The sequence below is a fragment of the Parastagonospora nodorum genome, assembly GCF_000146915.1.
Source record: "Parastagonospora nodorum SN15 chromosome Unknown scaffold_5, whole genome shotgun sequence".
In the NCBI taxonomy this organism is placed as follows: domain Eukaryota; kingdom Fungi; phylum Ascomycota; class Dothideomycetes; order Pleosporales; family Phaeosphaeriaceae; genus Parastagonospora; species Parastagonospora nodorum.
Window position 1 is genome coordinate 933,996 of NW_001884553.1, and position 18,639 is coordinate 952,634.

At 53.3% G+C, this 18,639-nt stretch overlaps 9 protein-coding genes across 9 annotated transcripts; 5 read left to right on the top strand and 4 right to left on the bottom strand.

Moving 5' to 3' along the window:
- Positions 1-147: 147 nt before the first annotated feature.
- Positions 148-1,061, top strand: SNOG_03789 (hypothetical protein; the record flags this gene model as incomplete). The annotated part of the gene is made up of 3 exons (XM_001794283.1): positions 148-164; positions 252-277; positions 493-1,061. The coding sequence occupies 3 exons, from the start codon at positions 148-150 to the stop codon at positions 1,059-1,061; spliced, it is 612 nt and encodes a 203-aa protein (XP_001794335.1).
- Positions 1,062-1,550: 489 nt separating this feature from the next.
- On the bottom strand, positions 1,551-2,076 carry SNOG_03790 (hypothetical protein; the record flags this gene model as incomplete). Its single annotated transcript, XM_001794284.1, has 4 exons — positions 1,551-1,607; positions 1,670-1,764; positions 1,825-1,966; positions 2,032-2,076. 4 exons carry the CDS (start codon positions 2,074-2,076, stop codon positions 1,551-1,553), a joined length of 339 nt encoding a protein of 112 aa, XP_001794336.1.
- A 505-nt stretch (positions 2,077-2,581) lies between these two features.
- Positions 2,582-3,886, top strand: SNOG_03791 (hypothetical protein; the record flags this gene model as incomplete). Its single annotated transcript, XM_001794285.1, has 2 exons — positions 2,582-2,672; positions 2,733-3,886. 2 exons carry the CDS (start codon positions 2,582-2,584, stop codon positions 3,884-3,886), a joined length of 1,245 nt encoding a protein of 414 aa, XP_001794337.1.
- A 1,221-nt stretch (positions 3,887-5,107) lies between these two features.
- Positions 5,108-9,554, bottom strand: SNOG_03792 (hypothetical protein; the record flags this gene model as incomplete). Its single annotated transcript, XM_001794286.1, has 2 exons — positions 5,108-9,151; positions 9,423-9,554. The coding sequence occupies 2 exons, from the start codon at positions 9,552-9,554 to the stop codon at positions 5,108-5,110; spliced, it is 4,176 nt and encodes a 1,391-aa protein (XP_001794338.1).
- Positions 9,555-10,044: 490 nt separating this feature from the next.
- Positions 10,045-11,610, top strand: SNOG_03793 (hypothetical protein; the record flags this gene model as incomplete). The annotated part of the gene is made up of 2 exons (XM_001794287.1): positions 10,045-10,666; positions 10,730-11,610. 2 exons carry the CDS (start codon positions 10,045-10,047, stop codon positions 11,608-11,610), a joined length of 1,503 nt encoding a protein of 500 aa, XP_001794339.1.
- Positions 11,611-11,694: 84 nt separating this feature from the next.
- Positions 11,695-12,535, bottom strand: SNOG_03794 (hypothetical protein; the record flags this gene model as incomplete). The annotated part of the gene is made up of 2 exons (XM_001794288.1): positions 11,695-12,241; positions 12,393-12,535. The coding sequence occupies 2 exons, from the start codon at positions 12,533-12,535 to the stop codon at positions 11,695-11,697; spliced, it is 690 nt and encodes a 229-aa protein (XP_001794340.1).
- Positions 12,536-13,770: 1,235 nt separating this feature from the next.
- SNOG_03795 (hypothetical protein) lies at positions 13,771-14,739 on the top strand (the record flags this gene model as incomplete). Its single annotated transcript, XM_001794289.1, has 1 exon — positions 13,771-14,739. The coding sequence occupies one exon, from the start codon at positions 13,771-13,773 to the stop codon at positions 14,737-14,739; it is 969 nt and encodes a 322-aa protein (XP_001794341.1).
- A 759-nt stretch (positions 14,740-15,498) lies between these two features.
- SNOG_03796 (hypothetical protein) lies at positions 15,499-16,551 on the top strand (the record flags this gene model as incomplete). Its single annotated transcript, XM_001794290.1, has 1 exon — positions 15,499-16,551. The coding sequence occupies one exon, from the start codon at positions 15,499-15,501 to the stop codon at positions 16,549-16,551; it is 1,053 nt and encodes a 350-aa protein (XP_001794342.1).
- Positions 16,552-16,636: 85 nt separating this feature from the next.
- On the bottom strand, positions 16,637-17,516 carry SNOG_03797 (hypothetical protein; the record flags this gene model as incomplete). Its single annotated transcript, XM_001794291.1, has 2 exons — positions 16,637-17,359; positions 17,514-17,516. The coding sequence occupies 2 exons, from the start codon at positions 17,514-17,516 to the stop codon at positions 16,637-16,639; spliced, it is 726 nt and encodes a 241-aa protein (XP_001794343.1).
- Positions 17,517-18,639: the final 1,123 nt, after the last annotated feature.

The window sequence follows — 18,639 nt, forward strand, 5'->3', positions numbered from 1 at the left end:
CGCTCTATTTCTATCTCCCTAATATAATAACGACGCGCGCCCAACCTACATACATTCTTAACTTTTGCGCGCGCACTCGAGGCAGGAGCGCCCTCGAACTTGGGAAAGAGCAGGGCATAGAAAAGGCAGGAACATAGGACAGACAATATGAACGCGCCTGACAGGTATGTGAACCTCTTTCTTTTCTTCCTCTCCACCGTTCCCGACCACACAAACGCACACGCCGAGTCTATACGATCATGGGTTTAAAGACGTCCGTCCAAGACGGCGTGGAAGGGTATGTTGATGAGCGCCCTCACTTCACCGTGAGAGTGTCCCACCACCATGCTCTTCACTTCATCACGCAATCTCGGCACACGACAGCGCAAAGCGCGCGCGACCGCGAATTATGACCCTCCACGAATATAACCCCCGCCATCGCGACGTCCCAGTACGCACCGCAACGAAGATATCACCGAACGATCAACCGCAAAGACAATATGAGCGTACCAGATGGCGCAACTGCGCCCTGCTGGAGCCCCAAGATCGGTGCACTCATCGAGCACGACCCGAACTGTGGACTCCGCGACGCGACCAAGGACAACCGTTTTGTGTCGCATAAAGCTGACCATGACGCCGAATGTAGATTCGAGCTCTTCCTCCTCGACGACGGCCAGCAGAAGATCGAGTACAAAGAGGAGACGCGTAAGTCCACCTACCACCCCGCCCTCCCCTCGGATACTCAAGCTAATCCCACAACCCTAGGCGTACCCAACACCGGCATTTTCACCTTCAACAAAGAGGACCACACGCTCGGCAACCTCATCTCCCAGCGCCTCCTCAAGTACCCATACATCACCTTCTCCGCCTACAAGGTCCCCCATCCATTGTTCGCGACCTTTGAGCTCCGTGTCTCGACCGACGGCAGCATCACACCCAAGGACGCCATCATTGCGTGCTGCAGGCAAGTCGTCCAGGACCTCGAAGACCTGAAGCGCAGCTTCCAGACGGAGTGGCTCGGCAAGAAGATTGTCAGCGAGGGCGAGCAGGAGCGCGTGGCCAGGGAGCAGAACAACTTCTAGGCCTGGCCCTGGAGTGCGAGCACGATGGATGTGCACGGAGTTTGATGGGCATTTCCCGGCGTTGAAAAGGTTGGCCTGAAGGCTTTGGCGTTACGATATGGTGTAGGACTATGACAGCACCGCATATGCTTGGGTTAATGCCTGGGCATTGGGCTACGTCACTGGGTGCTAGCTACCTTACCCACTAGAGAATCGAAAGATGAGACCAAAACCTAGCCGCGTCTCATGCTCGTGACTATGTCAATTCGTTCGCGTACGTGCGTTGTCAATAGCGTGTAAAGTGAACTTTGATATCTCTTTTTATTTGCCTCTATGCTGTTGATATATTAAAGCAAAGAGCTTTTTCATGTGGTATACAACATGCTTTCATGTCCTTCCAAGCCGCACCAACGCCCTTTGCGTGTTCCCACCATCGTACCATTTTCGTCATGTCTGTGCCATACCAGTTCCCATCCTTTGTTCTCGATCACTAGGCCGCGAGCGATCCGTCTATTTGCCCTTGGGATTATTGTACTGAATCTCATTGAACTTTGCCGGCCAAACAGGCTGTATCCACAGATTAGCACAACCGCTCCTCCTACCACCACACTACCCTCCAAACCACTCACCTCGCTCTGCTGACTCGAGATATTCTCCTTGAAGTGCTCCGAATCCGGGCCCTTGTGGCCATCCTGCGTCCTGGACTCGTTGTCCGTCGACGAGCCTGCGTACAGTCAGCAGGGAGTATCTGCGCGAGGTTCCCGCTTGGAAGTATTACTCGTACCACGCTTTGTGGCGTAACCGGGCGTGTGTGTGGGGTGGCCGCCGCCGGCGGAGAAGCGGTCTTCAATGTTCTGCACGCCTTGGGTTTTGTAGGGGTTGGGGAACCAGTATTGGCGCATGTAGAGGTAGTAGGCGAAGCCAACCTAAATGTCGACGTATGAAGTCAGTGTATGTCTCGCATGTAATTTGTACAGGTGGTGCCTCGTACCCCACCCCCAGCCATGAAGATCTTAGGTACTGATAGAGGGGACATTGTTGCGGTAGGATGAATGTGAAGGTCGAGGTGCAAGTCGCGACGTCAATTGCTGGTGTAGTGTGGAGAGGGAAGCGTGGAGATGATCTAGACGTCTAGGCAAAAGAAGCACTAGGTAGTGGAATGCATCCGTTTCGTACTACCACCCAATTACACACGGCGGAGCGGGCGTCACTCTGTCGTCTCGATGATGGTGTCATGGTTGCTTCGCTTTGGGGAAGGCCTCGGTACTAGGCGCATGCGGTTAGGATGCGGCTGAAAACGAAGGCTGACGTAAGTTGCAGGGATGTTGGTAGATCACGATTTTGGTGTGTCGAAACCTCCTGGGGAAGGGGACACGCTACTGTTTTTGGACCCCTTGCGCAATAAGACGTACAGGACACATTCGCTGAACACGGAGGGATTCGTTTTAAAGAGAAGGACAAGACAGGCTGGATGATTTTGCGGGAAGGATACAGCTGGCACGCGGCGTTTGCAATATTGGGATTGAGCATACGACTTCGAGATGGATGGTGATCCGGCGGTCGAGCCTGAGCTGGATGGCTTCAGTCGCGTTCTACCGCTGCCATACCGCGTGGCTCTCATTATCGTCTTAGGTATGGAGAACATCTTCGGCACAGCTTCGCCTTCCTCAAAGCAATGCTAACACGACGCAGGCATATGGGCATGGGGCCTCAACCTCCACTATCTCTCCCTGATCAAAATCGACGTACCGTCCCTGATCCGCTACCCGTCTCGCTCCTCACCACACCACCCCTCGCACCACCTGTCCTGCTACCGCATCGCTACCTTCCTCTCCATACCCCTCGCCCTCTCGCTGCTCCTCTTCTGGATTGTCACAGCCGGCAGCTCCTCTATCGACATCGCCAGCTGGCAAATCCTACCAAACCTCTACCTCCTCGTCCTCGTAATAGGCTTTGTCGCACCCATCCCCTTCGTCTCCCGCAACGGCCGCAGCCGAACTCTCGCAACCCTCAAACGCATAAGCATCGGCGGCATCGCCGAAGCCGCAGATGGGAAATTCGGCGACATACTCCTTGCCGATGCGCTCACCAGCTATGCAAAAGTGCTCGGCGACCTATTCGTCAGCCTCTGCATGTTCTTCGACAGCTCACACAGCTCCACCGGCCCGCCCAACCGCAACTGCGGCGGCGCCTTCATGGTCCCCTTCATCATCGCCATACCCTACCTGATCCGCCTACGACAATGCATAACAGAATACATGCGCGTGCAAAAAGCCAACAAGCGCACCGGCCAAATAAACCCCGCAACAGGCTGGGGCGGCGTGCATCTCGCCAACGCACTGAAGTACTCCACCGCCTTCCCCGTTATTATCCTCAGCGCCCTTCAACGCTCCCACGACCCTTCCACCTTCGGCGTTTCGGAAGCCACGCTTTTTCGAATGTGGATGGCCGCCGTCGTCGTCAACTCCGGCTACAGCTTCTACTGGGACGTCGCGCGCGACTGGGACCTCAGTCTCTTCTCCACCCCGCAAGAGCGCAACAACCCGGAATACCCCTGGGGTCTGCGGCGCCACCGGTGGTTCCACGCCAAGGAATTCTACTACGGCGCGGTTGTCATGGACGCCATGTTGCGGTGCACATGGAGCCTGAAACTCAGTCCGCATTTGGACCATTTCAACGATCTCGAAGGTGGGATCTTCACTATGGAGGTGTTGGAGGTGTTTAGGCGGTGGGTGTGGATTTTCTTTAGGGTCGAGACGGAGTGGGTGCGGAACCATCGGGGGCCGGCGCCAGATGATATTTTGCTGGGGGACGTGGGCGGGAGTAAATATGATGATAGCGATTAGATGATTATGTTGAGATACCAATTCAGATTTTTACGCGTTTTCGGAAGATATAGCACATGTTGTACATCTCCATGAGTTGGGAAATCTGCAAAGATTGAACTGAACGCCGTGAGATGGTGAAAAGGTGTTGGTTAGTATCCAGCGTTCGTTCTCGGTGCTATGCCAGCCCAACTCGAACTCAGTCTTCTGAATGCACATTACATGATCAAATCATCTATGAGCGCAGACTCCCGTTGAGTCATCGCCAAAAGCCCAGCTCTAGAACTCTGGAACCCGGCCATCAAAGTCGGAATGACCCGAGACAAATGCCCGTAAGTTGCCGGAAGGAGCGCCGTGCAGCTCAGGACAAGACAAGACAATCAAGTCGAACAGTAACAGTCGACGCAAGTACGAATGCCCCAGGTGTCCATGGCACATTTACCTGTTAACCTGAGCTGAATGTGCATCCTCCCGAGGCGAGCAAAAATTTAGCATTTCCCATGCTTACTCTATTATTCCTTCGGCTTCGCAGACTTGGGTACACGCTCTTACACATGTCTCAAAGCTTCATCCCGATGAAGCTCCAGCTCTGCGTGAAGGAGCGAAACCATAGCCAGGCACAGATGGATTAGTAGGGGAGAGAATAGTTTGAGGGACGGAACGAACGTGAGTGTTGAAATAATATGCGAGTCTGAATAATTTCGTGGTTATTGAGGGTCAAAAGATTCGTGAAGATGATCAGCCTCATGTACAAACGATTAGTGTTCAGTTTCCCAGGACATGTATAGAATCTGAGGGACTTCGTCGCGACTTGCTCCCTATTCGAGTATGAAAGCGCAGTGCACGACTTCACGACATCACATAAAAACACCGTTTGAAGGTTTATGTTGTTATTCATTTCGCAACAGCTCCTCGAGCTGCCATGTTATTCAGAAAAATGCTGCTGGTAGGCTTCATGCCCAACACTGGCGTTCTAACCTCCCATCCCACACGAAAACCAACCCACAAGGACATCTTGCCTCCCAAACCCCCCTGACCAACGACATAAAACGCCGTTTTAGCGCCAAAGACACCTTGGGTTTTTTCCTCGCGGACAGCTGTCTCCACGCGACTGACAAACTAACAGAAACAAAACGCTAAAAATTGATGGAAGAACATTAAAGTTTATATACAGGTGCAGGAACAAGACAGAGGTTTGGAATGTAGAGGAGGCCGCCTCACAGAGGCAACCCGAGGGTCCGATTACGAGGATCGATTGACCTGCGCCTGCTGCATGCCGGGACTTTGCAGCATCTGCGGGTTCTGAGGTGTAGCGCTCCTGCTCGCCGGACGAGCAGCGTTCATTCCTGGACTACCAGCCTGTTGTCGCGACTGTTGCATCATTCGTTGCTGTTGGACAAGTTGTTGCTGATAGTTCGCTACCGCAGGATTATTGCCAGGCTGGGGACTATTGGCCATGCTGCCGTTCTGCGGGAGGTATTGGTTGTTTCCGATCTGTGGAGATGGGGACATGCCAGAGGAGCCCGCGGCCGCGTTCATCGCCTGTGTTCGTTGAGTTTTAGCCATGGATTTCTGAAGATGCTCTGAAGCCGCCTTTTGGCATTGCTCGTTGGTCCATTCCGGATGCTGTACCTTGTATACGTTCTGCAGGTGCAATATGTTTGGCATATGACCGCTGGAGAGAGGGCGAGAAGGAGTTTGCATGTTGCCATTGCCTTGGTTGGGCCGAGGAGATCCTACGTTGTTGGGTAGTCCGTTCATCGTGGCATTGATGTTCCCGTTTATATTCCCGTTCATGTTCTGGTTGGACATTGAGGCCATCATGTTCGCGTTAGGGATGTTGCTGTTCAAGCCCATTCCTGGCGTCAAGTTGTTGCCCATGCCTAGCTGATGTTGCTGTTGCTGTAGCTGGAACTGTTGTTGCGCACTGTTCGGAAATTGTCCTCGCTGCATAGCCATTTGCATTTGGTTTGGAGGTGCCATACGTTGGCCATTCTGCATGTTGCCCTGCATCTGCGCCTGGGGAACACCGGAAGTACCCATCGGCATGCCGGCCATGTTACCGTTACCGAAGTTGGCCTGCATACCTTGCTGGCCTTGGTGGGCTCGTGCTGCCATTGCTGCTGCGTTCTGTCCCTGCTGTGAGGCTGAATTAGCCATATGAGCTGAACCTGTCGGATTGCCCATGGAGGTTCCATTGCGCAGCATTTGATTGGCACCGTTGGGCATGCCCCCTTGTGCCGCCATCTGAGCCTGCTGTCGTTGTTGCACCATTTGTTGTCGGACTGCCATTTCCTGTTGCTGTTGCCTCAGTTTTAGCTTCTCTTCGCGTTCCCACTTCAGACGACTGAATTCCTGTGGAGTATGAACGGTATTTTTGGGAGGCGCTGGCTCGTGGGCCTTTCGCAATGCAGCAGCCTTCTGAGACTCGGCTTGCTTGTGCGCAGCAGACTCACGCTTTCGCGCAAGCTTACGCATTCCGTCGATGATAGCAAGATAGCGGTTCTCTCGCCGACGCTCCACCCGTATCGGCGTAGTGGTGGGCCTTCTCCGCGGCTGAGCAGGAGCAGCTCCCTGCTGCTGTTGTTGCTGCTGCTGAGCCTGGTATTGCGCGAAAACGGTCTTGTTGGCTTGTTCTAGTCGTCCTTGATAGGTGCGGAAGTACTGCGTCTTAGACATCTCCGCAGGCAGGCCTTCTAGTTGCACCCATCGCTCAAAACATTCCCAAGGCGTCCGCCGACCAGATCCAGACACGAACATGCTAGGTAGCGAGAGCTGCTGCGAAACGAGTGACCAGTTGAATGTGAACTCTTTCACCAGGGATCGGAGCTTCTGGTCTTCTTCCCACAGCCACTGCGACGGAATCCGATGCTCGAAGAAGGCGACCGACGGCATATTAAACTCGGTCGGCGGGCGGAATTGATGAGCGGCCTGAAGACGGTCACGAACGTGCTTGTTCTCTGCATTGAACAGGGCAACGTCAGTCATCTCAGGCGGCAAATCATTTCGGCAGAACAACCTCCGACCAGGTGTGGATGGCATCGAATGTTCCGCCGATGTACCGGACCTGCTTGGGGGCGTCGAAGGCTCGTCCTCTGAATCGTAGTCGTAGCGGCTCCGCTTCCTGGGGGGGCCTCGAATTTGAGAAACCAGCTTTCCAGTCACATACTTTGAGACAGGGAGGATGGGCGGTTCGGCAACAGAGAAGGGATTACCATCACTGGAGCCCTCGAGCATCGGCTCATAGAAAGGAAGTTCGCGGAACATGGTGTCGCTGGCCGGCGTGCGGTGTATCTTCATAACGACGTCGTTGAAGCCCAAAGAGAACAGACCAGTTGGGGGGTTAGCACTGAGTGGGGTGCGAAGTTCGTCCTCGTCTGCAAAAGACTCGGATTCCGTTTCGTGTGCATGGGACTGCACGAGATCGGGCGTGGGCGCGTCGTCCATGTCTTCGTCGTGGTGCTCAACTTGTTTGGCCGCGATTGGTTTGCGCACATTCACGCGCAATGTTGCTCGTTCCTCCGGGCTACTGTTCACATACTTGGCGCACCACTCGGCAAATGAAGCAGCCAAGGCCTCCTTCCACCTCCTTTCCTCTTGGAAGTCGGTTGAAATATTCTTCATTTCTAGCAGGAGTTGGTCATGGTGCGTGAATGGACGCTCTGGTTCGACCGATTTCTGGAGTTGACGCAAAGACCATCGGTTCGCATTTTGCAGCTGGTAAACCCTCTTAAGAATCTTATAGTCTTGGTGTTCCCGGTGCATGGCAAGTGTTCCAGCGGTCGTGACTGTTTTGCGCGCCGATGCTACAAGCTCTTGTAAAGGTATGGATCGTGGTGGATGATGAGCCTGATATTTGAAAAGTCCTTCCAGATAGTCACGACTAGAGTCTTCAGACGCTCCATGAAGCGAAGCGTAGTCCTCATCGTAGGCTTGCAAAGCTTTTGAACCCCGACGGGGTGTTTTCTTTGCGAAGACGACTACTTCTTTCGATCTCGGATCACGAGTCTTTGGACGTGGAGGACTAGCCGATGTCGATAAATTGCTCGAGCGAGGAGTCAGAACAGTCTTAGGCGCTGCCTTCTCTGCTAGTATCTCCGACACAGACTTTTGGCGCATAGCACCAGATGAGACGCGTGTGGTCATACGATCGGGTCGCGAAGGATGCACAGGAGGGCTCCTGGGGTTTGTCGATGTCGGTGCGTCGCCCATCTCAACGTCAAGTTCTGCCGGAGGTGTAGGGTGTGAATCTGCCTCTGCCACTTTGTTCGTTTCTCGGTCAGTAGCTTCTGGATCTACCGTAGATGGTTCCGGCGCCGTCGTCGTTGGTGTGGGTAGCGAGTCTGCCGCAGGGTCCTGAGAGGCGCGAACTTCAACAAACCGCTCGCCAGCAGGTGCAGCATCGCGCGCAATATCTTTGGCGTGAGACATCAAACCAGTTCCTTGTTCCGTGGTAGATCCAGCAAGCCGGCTCTTTCCGTCCCGAGCAAGCCGTATCGCTTGCTCATCCTCTATTTGCTTCTCAATGTCCGGTGTAGGAGACTCTGTACCCCGTGCGCGTTCCCGTGCTTCCGTCATTTCTTTTTGCAATGCGCGCTCGTGGTCTTCCTTGACCTGTTGCGCAGCAGGGTCCAATGATTCGGTAGTTTGGAGAGTGGCTCGAGGGCGTTCCTGGAACGACTCTGTATCGGGACTCGTATCTGGAGAATGATGCGGCGCATGAGGAGTCGCTTGCGAGTACGGGCCTACAGTGGATGATGGCGAGGAGATCAAGTCTGTAGGACCATTTGCGTGGAAGTCGTCCTTCCGTTCCTTTTCGGCAATCTTCTCCAGTTTTCGTTCCGTCTCATGCAGTCTTGCTTCTTGGACATCTTTCGGTGGCAAGTGAACAACCTGTGGTGCCTTCGGCTTGCTCTCAGCAGTGGCAGCTTCGTCCTTGAGGTCGACGTCTGGTGTGTTGACAGCACTGGGAGCAATGGACGGTCCATCAGAGACAGAAGCATCTACGCCTACTGCATGCTGCACAGCTGGTGCGGGTGAAGTTCCGTTTGAAGATGCGGCACGGGCGTCATCAGCGATGTTGTTTGCTACTTGGTTGCCTGTATCTGCAGCAGTAGCTGGCGATGATGGACCAGTACGTGAAGCCGGCGACAACGATTTGACGGCGTGGGTGGGATCCTTTTGCGTCGTAGGTTTGGTCGGAGGGAGCGGTTGTGTTGCAACAGACGGTGAGGCAGACGCGGCACGCAGCTGGTCCTCCAGGCTAGGTGCACCAACGATGGAAGACTGCGAAGACTTGGGTAATACAGGAAATGGAGGTTTCAAAGGAGCTTGAAAAGGCAGAGTAGATGGTAGCGGTGGATGCTGTTCGGAATTGTCGTTAGGCCATGGCAGAGTCGCGTCGTCGAAGCGTCGTCCTCTGCAGACACAAGGCAGGTCAGTGGAATGGAACGACGACAAAACACCGTATATTGGTGGCAGCAACATCAAAACTGAATGATGGATGTCGCGGATAGTCTTCTTACATTGAAAGGTTGTTCTCTTCGAGGAAGCTTGCCTCGTTTTGGCCGGGAGGGTTATTATACGGCCAGTCATTCTCTTGGGGCGGACGGTTGTCCGCGACGATCTGAGTGTACTTGAAGAGGGCCCTCAGTCCCCCGAGGCGCCGCGCCTCACATGCCCTAACCATCAAGTCAGCCAACATGCAACGCGATAAGTCCACAACAACGCGATATCAAAACAATCGAAGCGATTTTTCTGGCGTCGCATGCTGCAAAGAATCGTTTTGCATGCAAGGCGACAGTATTAGACCGTGACGCGCGACTTACAGGATATCACTTTGGTGTTCTCGTTGCAATGCGAGGCGCGCACTGTCGATGGACATATGGTTGCCGTAGTCCGGTGGCCGACATCCGTTATTCACGAGTGTCGCCAATGTGATGATTTGTGGAGGTCGTGGAGCGCGTTGGTTGATGGATATGTTGTTGGCAATGCCTGGACTTGATGGGGTTGACCTGCGCGCCAGGAGAGGAGGGAACCGCTTCGCTGAGCCCCGGTCGCAAGGTTGCTGCACTTGGAACGGGAGTGATAAGCTTCGCGCTAGCCGAGTACGTCAATGCGCTTTTCAAAATTTCCTTGCAGCTTGCACTTTCCCGTCCATCAACTTGATGCATTCAACAATGGCGAAGAGAAAGAGGGAAAATGCCGGCCAGGTCAGTGCGGCGAAGGCGCTGAAGACGAGGAAAGCGGTCGACGAAGATCCCGCCGCGCCCAAAAAAGCTGCAGTCGTCAAAGCTAAGGAAAGCGCGACTAATGGCACGGTAATAGCGAACAAGAGCAAGGCAGCTACAAGCTCTGCGCCGGCAGAAACAGGCTCGGAAACAGAGACGACGACTGTGCAAATTATCACTGGCTCATATGAACGCGTCTTGCATGGATTCGCTGCGACAATACCGCGCAGCCTCACCACCGGCCAGCAGGATGCCTCGAAAGAAGACGCCGAGAAGCCCAAGGTCGATTTCACAGACACATTCTTGTTTAACGCGCATGCTTCCGCCATCCGATGCTTAGCTCTCTCTCCGTTGTCTGAAGAGACCTCGAAGGTTATGCTGGCTACTGGCAGCACAGACGAGCGCATCAACCTGTACTCGCTGTCCACTGCACCACCAGTCATTTCAAAGTCGCAACCCAAGCTACCTTCACTTAATGGCGCCTCCATTACGGAAAATCCCAAAAACAAGGAACTTGGCACTCTTCTCCATCATGCATCCAACATCACAGCCCTCCACTTCCCGTCACGAAGTAAGTTGTTGAGTGCAGCAGAAGACAGCACCGTAGCAATTACAAGGACACGAGACTGGACAGTACTCTCAACCATCAAGGCCCCCATACCCAAGCCACAAGGAAGACCCAGTGGAGATACAGCCGGACCAGGAGAAGTACCTTCAGGAGTCAATGACTTTGCCGTGCACCCTACCGGCAAACTCATGCTTTCGGTAGGAAAGGGCGAGAAATGCATGCGTCTCTGGAACATGATGACGGCGAAAAAGGCAGGCGTTCTCAACTTCGACAGGGAAATCCTCACTGCGGTTGGCGAAGGACGCTTCGGATCTGGAGAGGGTCGAAGAGTTGTTTGGGGCAAGGCAGGCGAAGCGTTCGCAGTGGCATTCGAGCGCGGTATTGTCGTGTTCAACATCGACTCAAAACCTACGGCAAAAATTGCTCCAACCCCGAGGACAAAGATCCACCAGATGCACTATTTGCCGTCCGAATCGCACCAGTCAATCTTGTTAGTGTCGACAGAAGATGGCCGTGTGCTGCTCTACGACACCACCGATACATCAACAGCGACGAATGAAGGCACCACCGAGAAAGTGACCAAGGACGACATTCCTCTCAGCAGACTAGTGGCACAAATTGGAGGTCCCGGTGCTGGTATCAGTGGCCGTGTCAAGGATTTCGAGATCCTCCCAATCTCGGCGTCCACCTTTATTGTGATCACAGGTAGCAGCGATGGTACGATACGCACATGGTCCCTGGACATCAAGGACCTGGAAGTCGACGACAAGGCCGGAGAAGGTACGGGTTTCACTGCAAAGCAAGTTGGCAAGCTGCTCGGAACCTACACAACTGGCACCCGAGTTACGTGTTTGAAAGCTTTCATTATGACCGGAACACCAGACGCAGAAGAAGATGAAGAGATGCTGGACAAGGAGGAAGCGTCCAGCAGCGATGACAGCGAATGACGTACTTGTAAATGATACCACATCGGAAAATTTGTAGTAAAAGCATACGGAAAAGGGCGCAAGTAATCTCAGGCCTCGGCCATTTTAACCCATCCTCTTCCTGACCAATCCTGAGATCCGATCAAACGCTTCCCCTCTCAGTCTAACAATCTCCAAGAACTGCTCCTTTGTTGATCCTCCAACTGTTCCAGGAAAGATATCGTTCTCGTTAGCCTCCAGACCAGCCCATGTCTCCTCCACGAACTCATCTAGGGACATCCCGAAAGATCGGCCCGCTGACTTTCCCATCCCCACGTCATGCAGCTCCGACTGTACAGGTCCTGGACTGACGTGCTGAACATGAATGTTGGTGTCGCGAAGCTGTTCACGCAGACACATGATGAACGCGTCCAAGGCGGCTTTGGACGCCGAGTAAGCCGGCAGAGCAAAGACAGGAATTAGGCTGACTGGTGTGCCAGTAAATATGAACGAGCTTGGTGTGGATCGAGAAAGAAGGTGGGGAAGGGCGGCGTGGACAATGGACACGAAAGAAGTGAAGTTGATGGTCATCTCGCGCTGGAAGACGGAGAGGTTGACAGTGTCGGGACGGGTGAAGTTGGCGCCGGTCTGTGTTCCAGCGTTGAGGAAGACGCTATCTATTGTTGGGTATGTTTTGAAAGCCCTCGAGGGTGTTAGATTGAGGTCAGGTACATGCGAACGATGCTTACTCATTGATAAAGGTTGGAATTTCATCGAGCTTCGCGATGTCAAAGGCGATGCCAGATGCCGTCTCCTGGTCGTGCTTCGCGACAAAGTCTTCGAGACGCTCTTGTCTTCTGCCGACAGCGGTGACCTTGACGCCGTTCGCGATGAAGTGGTCTGCCATAGCTCGGCCGATGCCACTGGTCGCACCGACAAGGAGTACGTGTTTGTATGGGAAAGACATGGTGCTCGATGTTCTGGTTCAGTGTTTGGTGATAATCTTGAAGCTACCAGGCTCATTATTTATATATGTATCTCTTGCTCTTTCCCTTTTGCACTAGCGTTGAAAGCCGTAGCATGCACGACCTGTGTGCTCAAAACGGTTAGCACATCAAACGAAATCATCTCACCGGCACCCAGTAATGTTCGAAGCGGTGTCCACACATCACTCGCCAGACACATCAAACCCAGCGTAGCGTCATGGTTTTCTGACCCGTGCACAACCCTCGCATAAAGGTTGGAGCCGATAAGCTCACGCTCAATGGAATCGGTATTGAGAATGCTGCGCTAACCTCGCAAGTGGGCTGGAATCAACGCCGCTGAGGTTGCGTCGACATGCATGCTACCTTAGGTTTAGCTGCAGTCAGCTTAATTCCGTCGTTTATCTCCATGCTGCACCATCGACGTGAATGCCATACTGTTACGTCGACGAGTTCCTCGACCCGGATAACACTTCGATTTGCTTGCCAGTGCCACGTGTGTCCAATGACGTTTCGGGGAAAGCTATCGAAAGCTTGTCAACGATGTAGAGATAGGAGACTGAAGGTGAGCACCACTGTGGCTGTGCTGCATTTTGTCTGCTGCATTTTGTCAGCTACGAGAAGACTACATCGAGCTCTTGCTATCGCACTCAAAGTCTAGCAATACCGTGTATAGCTTTAGGTCAATGGATTGGTTATCTGCGGTTACATCCTGGTCATTTCCTGTCGTAGTTGACACCAGGCATTATAATTCAGTTACTGACCAAATCAGTGCGATCTCAAGAAGCCATTCTGCAGCTCATGCATCCGTGTTGGGGAGCGATGCTCAGGATACCGCGATACGAATGCGATTCGTATCGATGACCAAACTGACTTCATCCGGGCCAAGGCACTTGCCCGAGCGACTATTTCGCAGAACAAGAAGCCCAAGGCCCCTTTGAAACTGCGGCACTTACCCCAGGATCTTCAGGTTCTCGGACGAGAGATTTTCTTCGCCAACTATGTCTCGGACTTCAGCCATACATGGGACTTTCTCTTCTCATACCTGGATCCTACATCCACACCTGAACATCTGTCGTTGGGTATTGATGCAGTTAGCCTCGCATTTCTCTCCCATCAAGTTGGCTCGCCTACTGCAAAAGAAATGGGAACCCGGAAATATATCGAAGCACTGAGAAAGATTAATAAGGTAGTGCAAGATCCAGAAATGGCAGCCAAGATGTCTACTCTCGAGTCCGCGCTCCTACTGGACCTATTCGAGAAGATGATGGTATCAAATGCACAGATCAATGCATCACGACATGCTCATGTTGAGGGAGCCTTGGCTCTTGTGAAGCTGCGAGGTGTCGAACACTTTCGACAGGGTCCTGAATTACGCGCTCTCCTTGGACTTTCCCTCAACGCAACGATATGCTCGCTAAGCACAGGTCGTGCAATACCAGACGAGGTCCGCCAGATCCGAAGGCATGCTGCGCAATTTATCGACACATCACACCCTAAGTGGAGACTTAGCGACTGCATACTCGAAGTCACCAACCTACCTGAAGAACTACGAGACATGTCACCGCGCAATAGAGTAGCCCGCAACGCTTCATTGGACCGTAGGCTCGAGACTGTGGCGCTTGAAGCTGGCGACGCGTGGTCATACGAACGTAAGTTTGTCTCCGGCCATGATCAGCGAGCATTTGTTCCCGACGGCTTCTTCCCTTTGTACGATGTATATCCCAATCGGACGATCACACAGATGTGGAACACGCTTCGAGTGACACGTATACAGCTCTGCGAGGACATTATCGAAGACTGCGCATTTCTCGACGATGCTGAGGAGCTCCAGCGAGCCAAACAAGTCATCCTCGAGATGACACGCGAAATTTGTGCTGCCTGTCCACAAATGACGAACTGCTCTTTCGCTGCACGACATAAGCTTCCGGATGGAGCAATTCCAAATGCGCACCATACGCATACCATGTCGCATATCCTTGATGTCTACATCGTTATTTTTAGCCTCTATTTAGTTGCCTGGGCACAACATTGCCCTGCAATGGCGAAGAAATGGGCCATCGGACAACTTGAGCATATCGCAGACCACTTCGGTATCAAGGAAGCCGCAAACATCCTTGGAATTTTGCGTAAGCAACAGGGTGGTGGAACTGGAGATCCGTGGTACGCATATATCTTTCTTGGGTGATTTGTATTTGGCTGTCAACTTACAAGGTTGACCGTAACAGCACATACTAACCTTCTTCCTTAGGGATACCGGTCCATGGTACGTGTACAAAATCCTCGGGAGTCACGCCTTCGCAGCGAGCTAGATGAGCGTTTCGGAGTAGGACCCTGGATGATCGCCGTTCACATGTTAAGCTTCTGTTGTGCGATGTCGATCAGCCGCACAACTTTCGGGCACACCCAATACGTCCGACTCCACCATCGGTACCCAAAGTTATCCAGGACATCAGATCATCCATTCGGAACTTTAATCAGCATGTGCCACATGTCGCGGCTCGGATGCATCGAGTGTCTCATACATGTGGAACCGGCGGTACCTCCCGGTGGTCTGGACAAATCACCGTGAAACAGCCACGCAAACACGACACCACAGACGCCACAAAAGCTAAGGTTACACCACATCCGCGAAACACAGTGTGAGATCTCACCTAAGATTCGGAAAGTTAAATGCCAAATAAGCTTCTCTGTTCAAGGCTTCACTGGCGTGCAACGCACGATGGCTGTGCAAAAAGCTTGTGGGTCAGACACATGAGGTATTGGAAGAGGAATATCATGGCGATCCGAATCTCAACAATGCGAAATAAGGATGCCTTTTCACAAGTACTTCAGGCCGTCCTGACCATATTGAGGTCCTCCACGCTGAGCGTCGAACCGTCATCATTTCCAAGAGCTTTATACAGCCCCTTCACCATTAATCGCTAATCCTAATACTCCCTTCAAAATGAACGCCTCAGCAACAATCCGTGCCTCATACATCCGGCAAACACGCATGTCCTTTGCGCCACCACCACGCCCCCTCAGCATTCCCTCCACAATCAACGATCTCGCGCCCCGCCCCGCTCAGAGCGATAAACTAGCAAGCGTACAAGTCATAAATCACATTGAATACCGCGAACAATGCTTCTCTGAGCGTACCACTTCACACATCCACTTTGACCTCGAAAAGAACGCCGACACAGACCAAGCCTATATCGACGACCGCTACCTCGAATTCGAACCGCCGTTCAAGATCAAACTCAAGAAACTCTTCACCACCTTTCCGTATCGCGATCCCATCTACCTCGTCGCCCTGATCTTCCTGCTCGGCTCCGTGGACCTGGTGATGAACGCTTTCTTCGACCTGTTACCGCGCGCCATCCCATCTACCGCTTTCGAGACTGAGGAAACAGTCGCGGTACCGACGACGGTGCTTGTTGGCTCGATCTTCTTCTTCGCAGCGGGTATTTTGGATACATTTGGTGCGCTCAATGCGGATGCTGGGACGCTTGTGACGTCGAAGACGGACCCTAATAGAGTCGTGTTTAAACCTGCGCTACTGGGGTCTGCAGAGTTTCAATGGTTGCCGTCGAAGAAGAAAGTGCTGGACTTGACGCTGAATAATCTCGCGTTTCAGGCGGGGTTGATTGTGCTGTTTGGGGGTGTGGTTTTCATGTTTGCGGGCATTGTCGATTTCCCTGGTGTTGTGCGAGAGGAAGGGAACCCGTCTTTCGGGTTGATTGTATTTGGGCCGCAGGTCATTCATGGGGCGTTGTTCTTCGTGGCGAATGTTATGTTGGCCGTGTCGGAGCAGGATAGCTGGTTTCGTCCGAAATTTTGGGATGTGGATTGGCAAGGCGCGTTTCTGAATGCAGTTGGGGGGTTTGGATTCATGGTCGCGGGACTCTTCTTGTTCCAGCGAGACGAGAAGAACGCGGGCGTTGCAGCACTTATTGGAAGCTGGGCTTTCCTAATGGGCAGCGCGAGTCGCTTGTGGGTGGTGATGGAAGTGTGGTAGAAAAGTCATTAGATGTATTCATAACTCATGCTTCTGAGAACCCAGACCCAAACTCCAAACTCCAAACTCTATAAAGACGATTCGCTCAAGCACAACTCACACACCCCTCAGGACACTCCACCTCCACGCCCTCCAGCACAATCGGCTTACTCTCCTTACTCGGCACATCCTCCTCATCCTCACTCCCCAGCGCCGAATCACTCCTCCGCGCCTCCGTCTCCTCTTCAATATACGCATACTCACTGCGCCACTCACACAGCATCTTACTCGTAACATTACTGCCCCCACACAGCACAACAACAACCTTATCCTCCGGCCTCACCGGCCTGCCCAGCGCCTTCTCCAACCGTCCATCATAGCACAGCGCAACATTAATTCCGCACGCCAACTCCACCATAATCCTCTCGTCGTCGGCGAGCCGCCAACACCCCATTGCCGCCTCCGCATCAGGCAAAACAACACTGCGCACATTCTTGCGCTGCGCAAACGCAAACGTCTCAGGCGTCACGCGCGCGCACCCCAGACTCGTCGCCTGCGACGTAATCTTGTCGAGCGTAACAAGCTCGCGCGCGTGCAGCGACGTAGCGAGGCTATCCGCGCCCGCCGTCTCCATGGCAAGCACCGTCGTTTCCATGTGCAGATCGTCCATGGCCTGGCAGATGCCGTTGATCAGACCGCCGCCACCGACGGAGCAGATCAGGACGTCTGGGTCGGGCAATTGCGCGGCAATCTCGTGCATGACGGTGGAGTTGCCGGCCCAGATGTCTGGGTGGTCGAAGGGCGGGCAGTAGATTGTTGATGTTTGGGCCTGCGGAAGTTAGTGGTGATGGAGGAAGGGGGGGGGGGGGGGGTGGAGACGCACGTATGGCATAACGTGTTCGCGCAGATAGGCGTCTGCGTCGCGCCAGGCGGCGCCGTGTTGAATCACGTCGTAGGCGCCGGCGGCGGCGCAGCTTGGTGACCATTAGGGATGCTGTGGCTGTGGGGACGACGACGGTGCAGAGCAGGCCGAGGGCGCGAGCGGAATGGACAGCAGCGAGGCCGGCATTGCCGCCGCTTGAGGCGAAGATGTGAGGCTTGGAGCCTGGTGGGAGTTCTCCGAGGCGCTTGAGGATGTAGTTGCCGATACCTCTTGATGGATGTTAGATTTTGGCTTGGTCTGTATGGTGAATGGGATGCTTACCGTGACTTGAATGATCCAGAGGGTTGGAGGTTCTCCAGCTTGAGGAATACTCTGCTTCTACGATTTAGAATTCCCTTATCTTAGATTGGGTGGTGGTGTGGATGGGCAGTGTAGAGGGGGCTGAGATGTGTAGGGGAAGTGTGACCGTACCATCCCGCTGCTTCAGACAAAGCATACGACTCCCGCAAAGGAGTCTCAACCCACGGGCATTGTTGGCCCTCTTGCTCAGTGTGGTACTCTTTGACCGCCATGTTGATGTGTCGTGAAATGCTAGAATGAACAAGTATGATATCGAAGGAAGACGAACACTAAAGAGCAGAAAACCGATATGAATTGTGGCAAAGTCGTCGATACTACTTTTCAATCCACGAGCAGCCAACCTTTATCACAATACTAAACTTTCCACCAAACTCTTATCAGCTCCGCACAAGCCCGCAACCCCAGAAGTCATTGCCCGTTGCACACTCATCTTCCGTCGGGGAACTCGTACCCACCAGACCGACTCGACGGTCTATTACCCTATAGTTGGCTCGAATTACCCTATAGATACTCGATAACGACATAATCCTGGATACTGCGACAGCAGAATGACACAAGCATGAGACGCGACTAGCATCCTCGTACCCATGGTTACGATTACCTGTTGCGGTTATCTGCGGCGATGGGTTCTGCCGCACCTCACCGCCCTGGGGTATCGCGCTGGCTTGGCGCGTTTTTGCCTATCAAGGGCGGCATGGACAGGGTCGCGCTTGAGTGGATGCAGAAGGTTGATCCAGCTGTTACAGTTTCGAGAATGACTCGGGATAACGGGGATGATGGGATTCTTTCGGGTGTTTGGTGGAGAAGTATCGTCGATGCTTTGCGGGGTTGACGCTACGAGAAAAGTCCAGACAGTGACTGAGGCT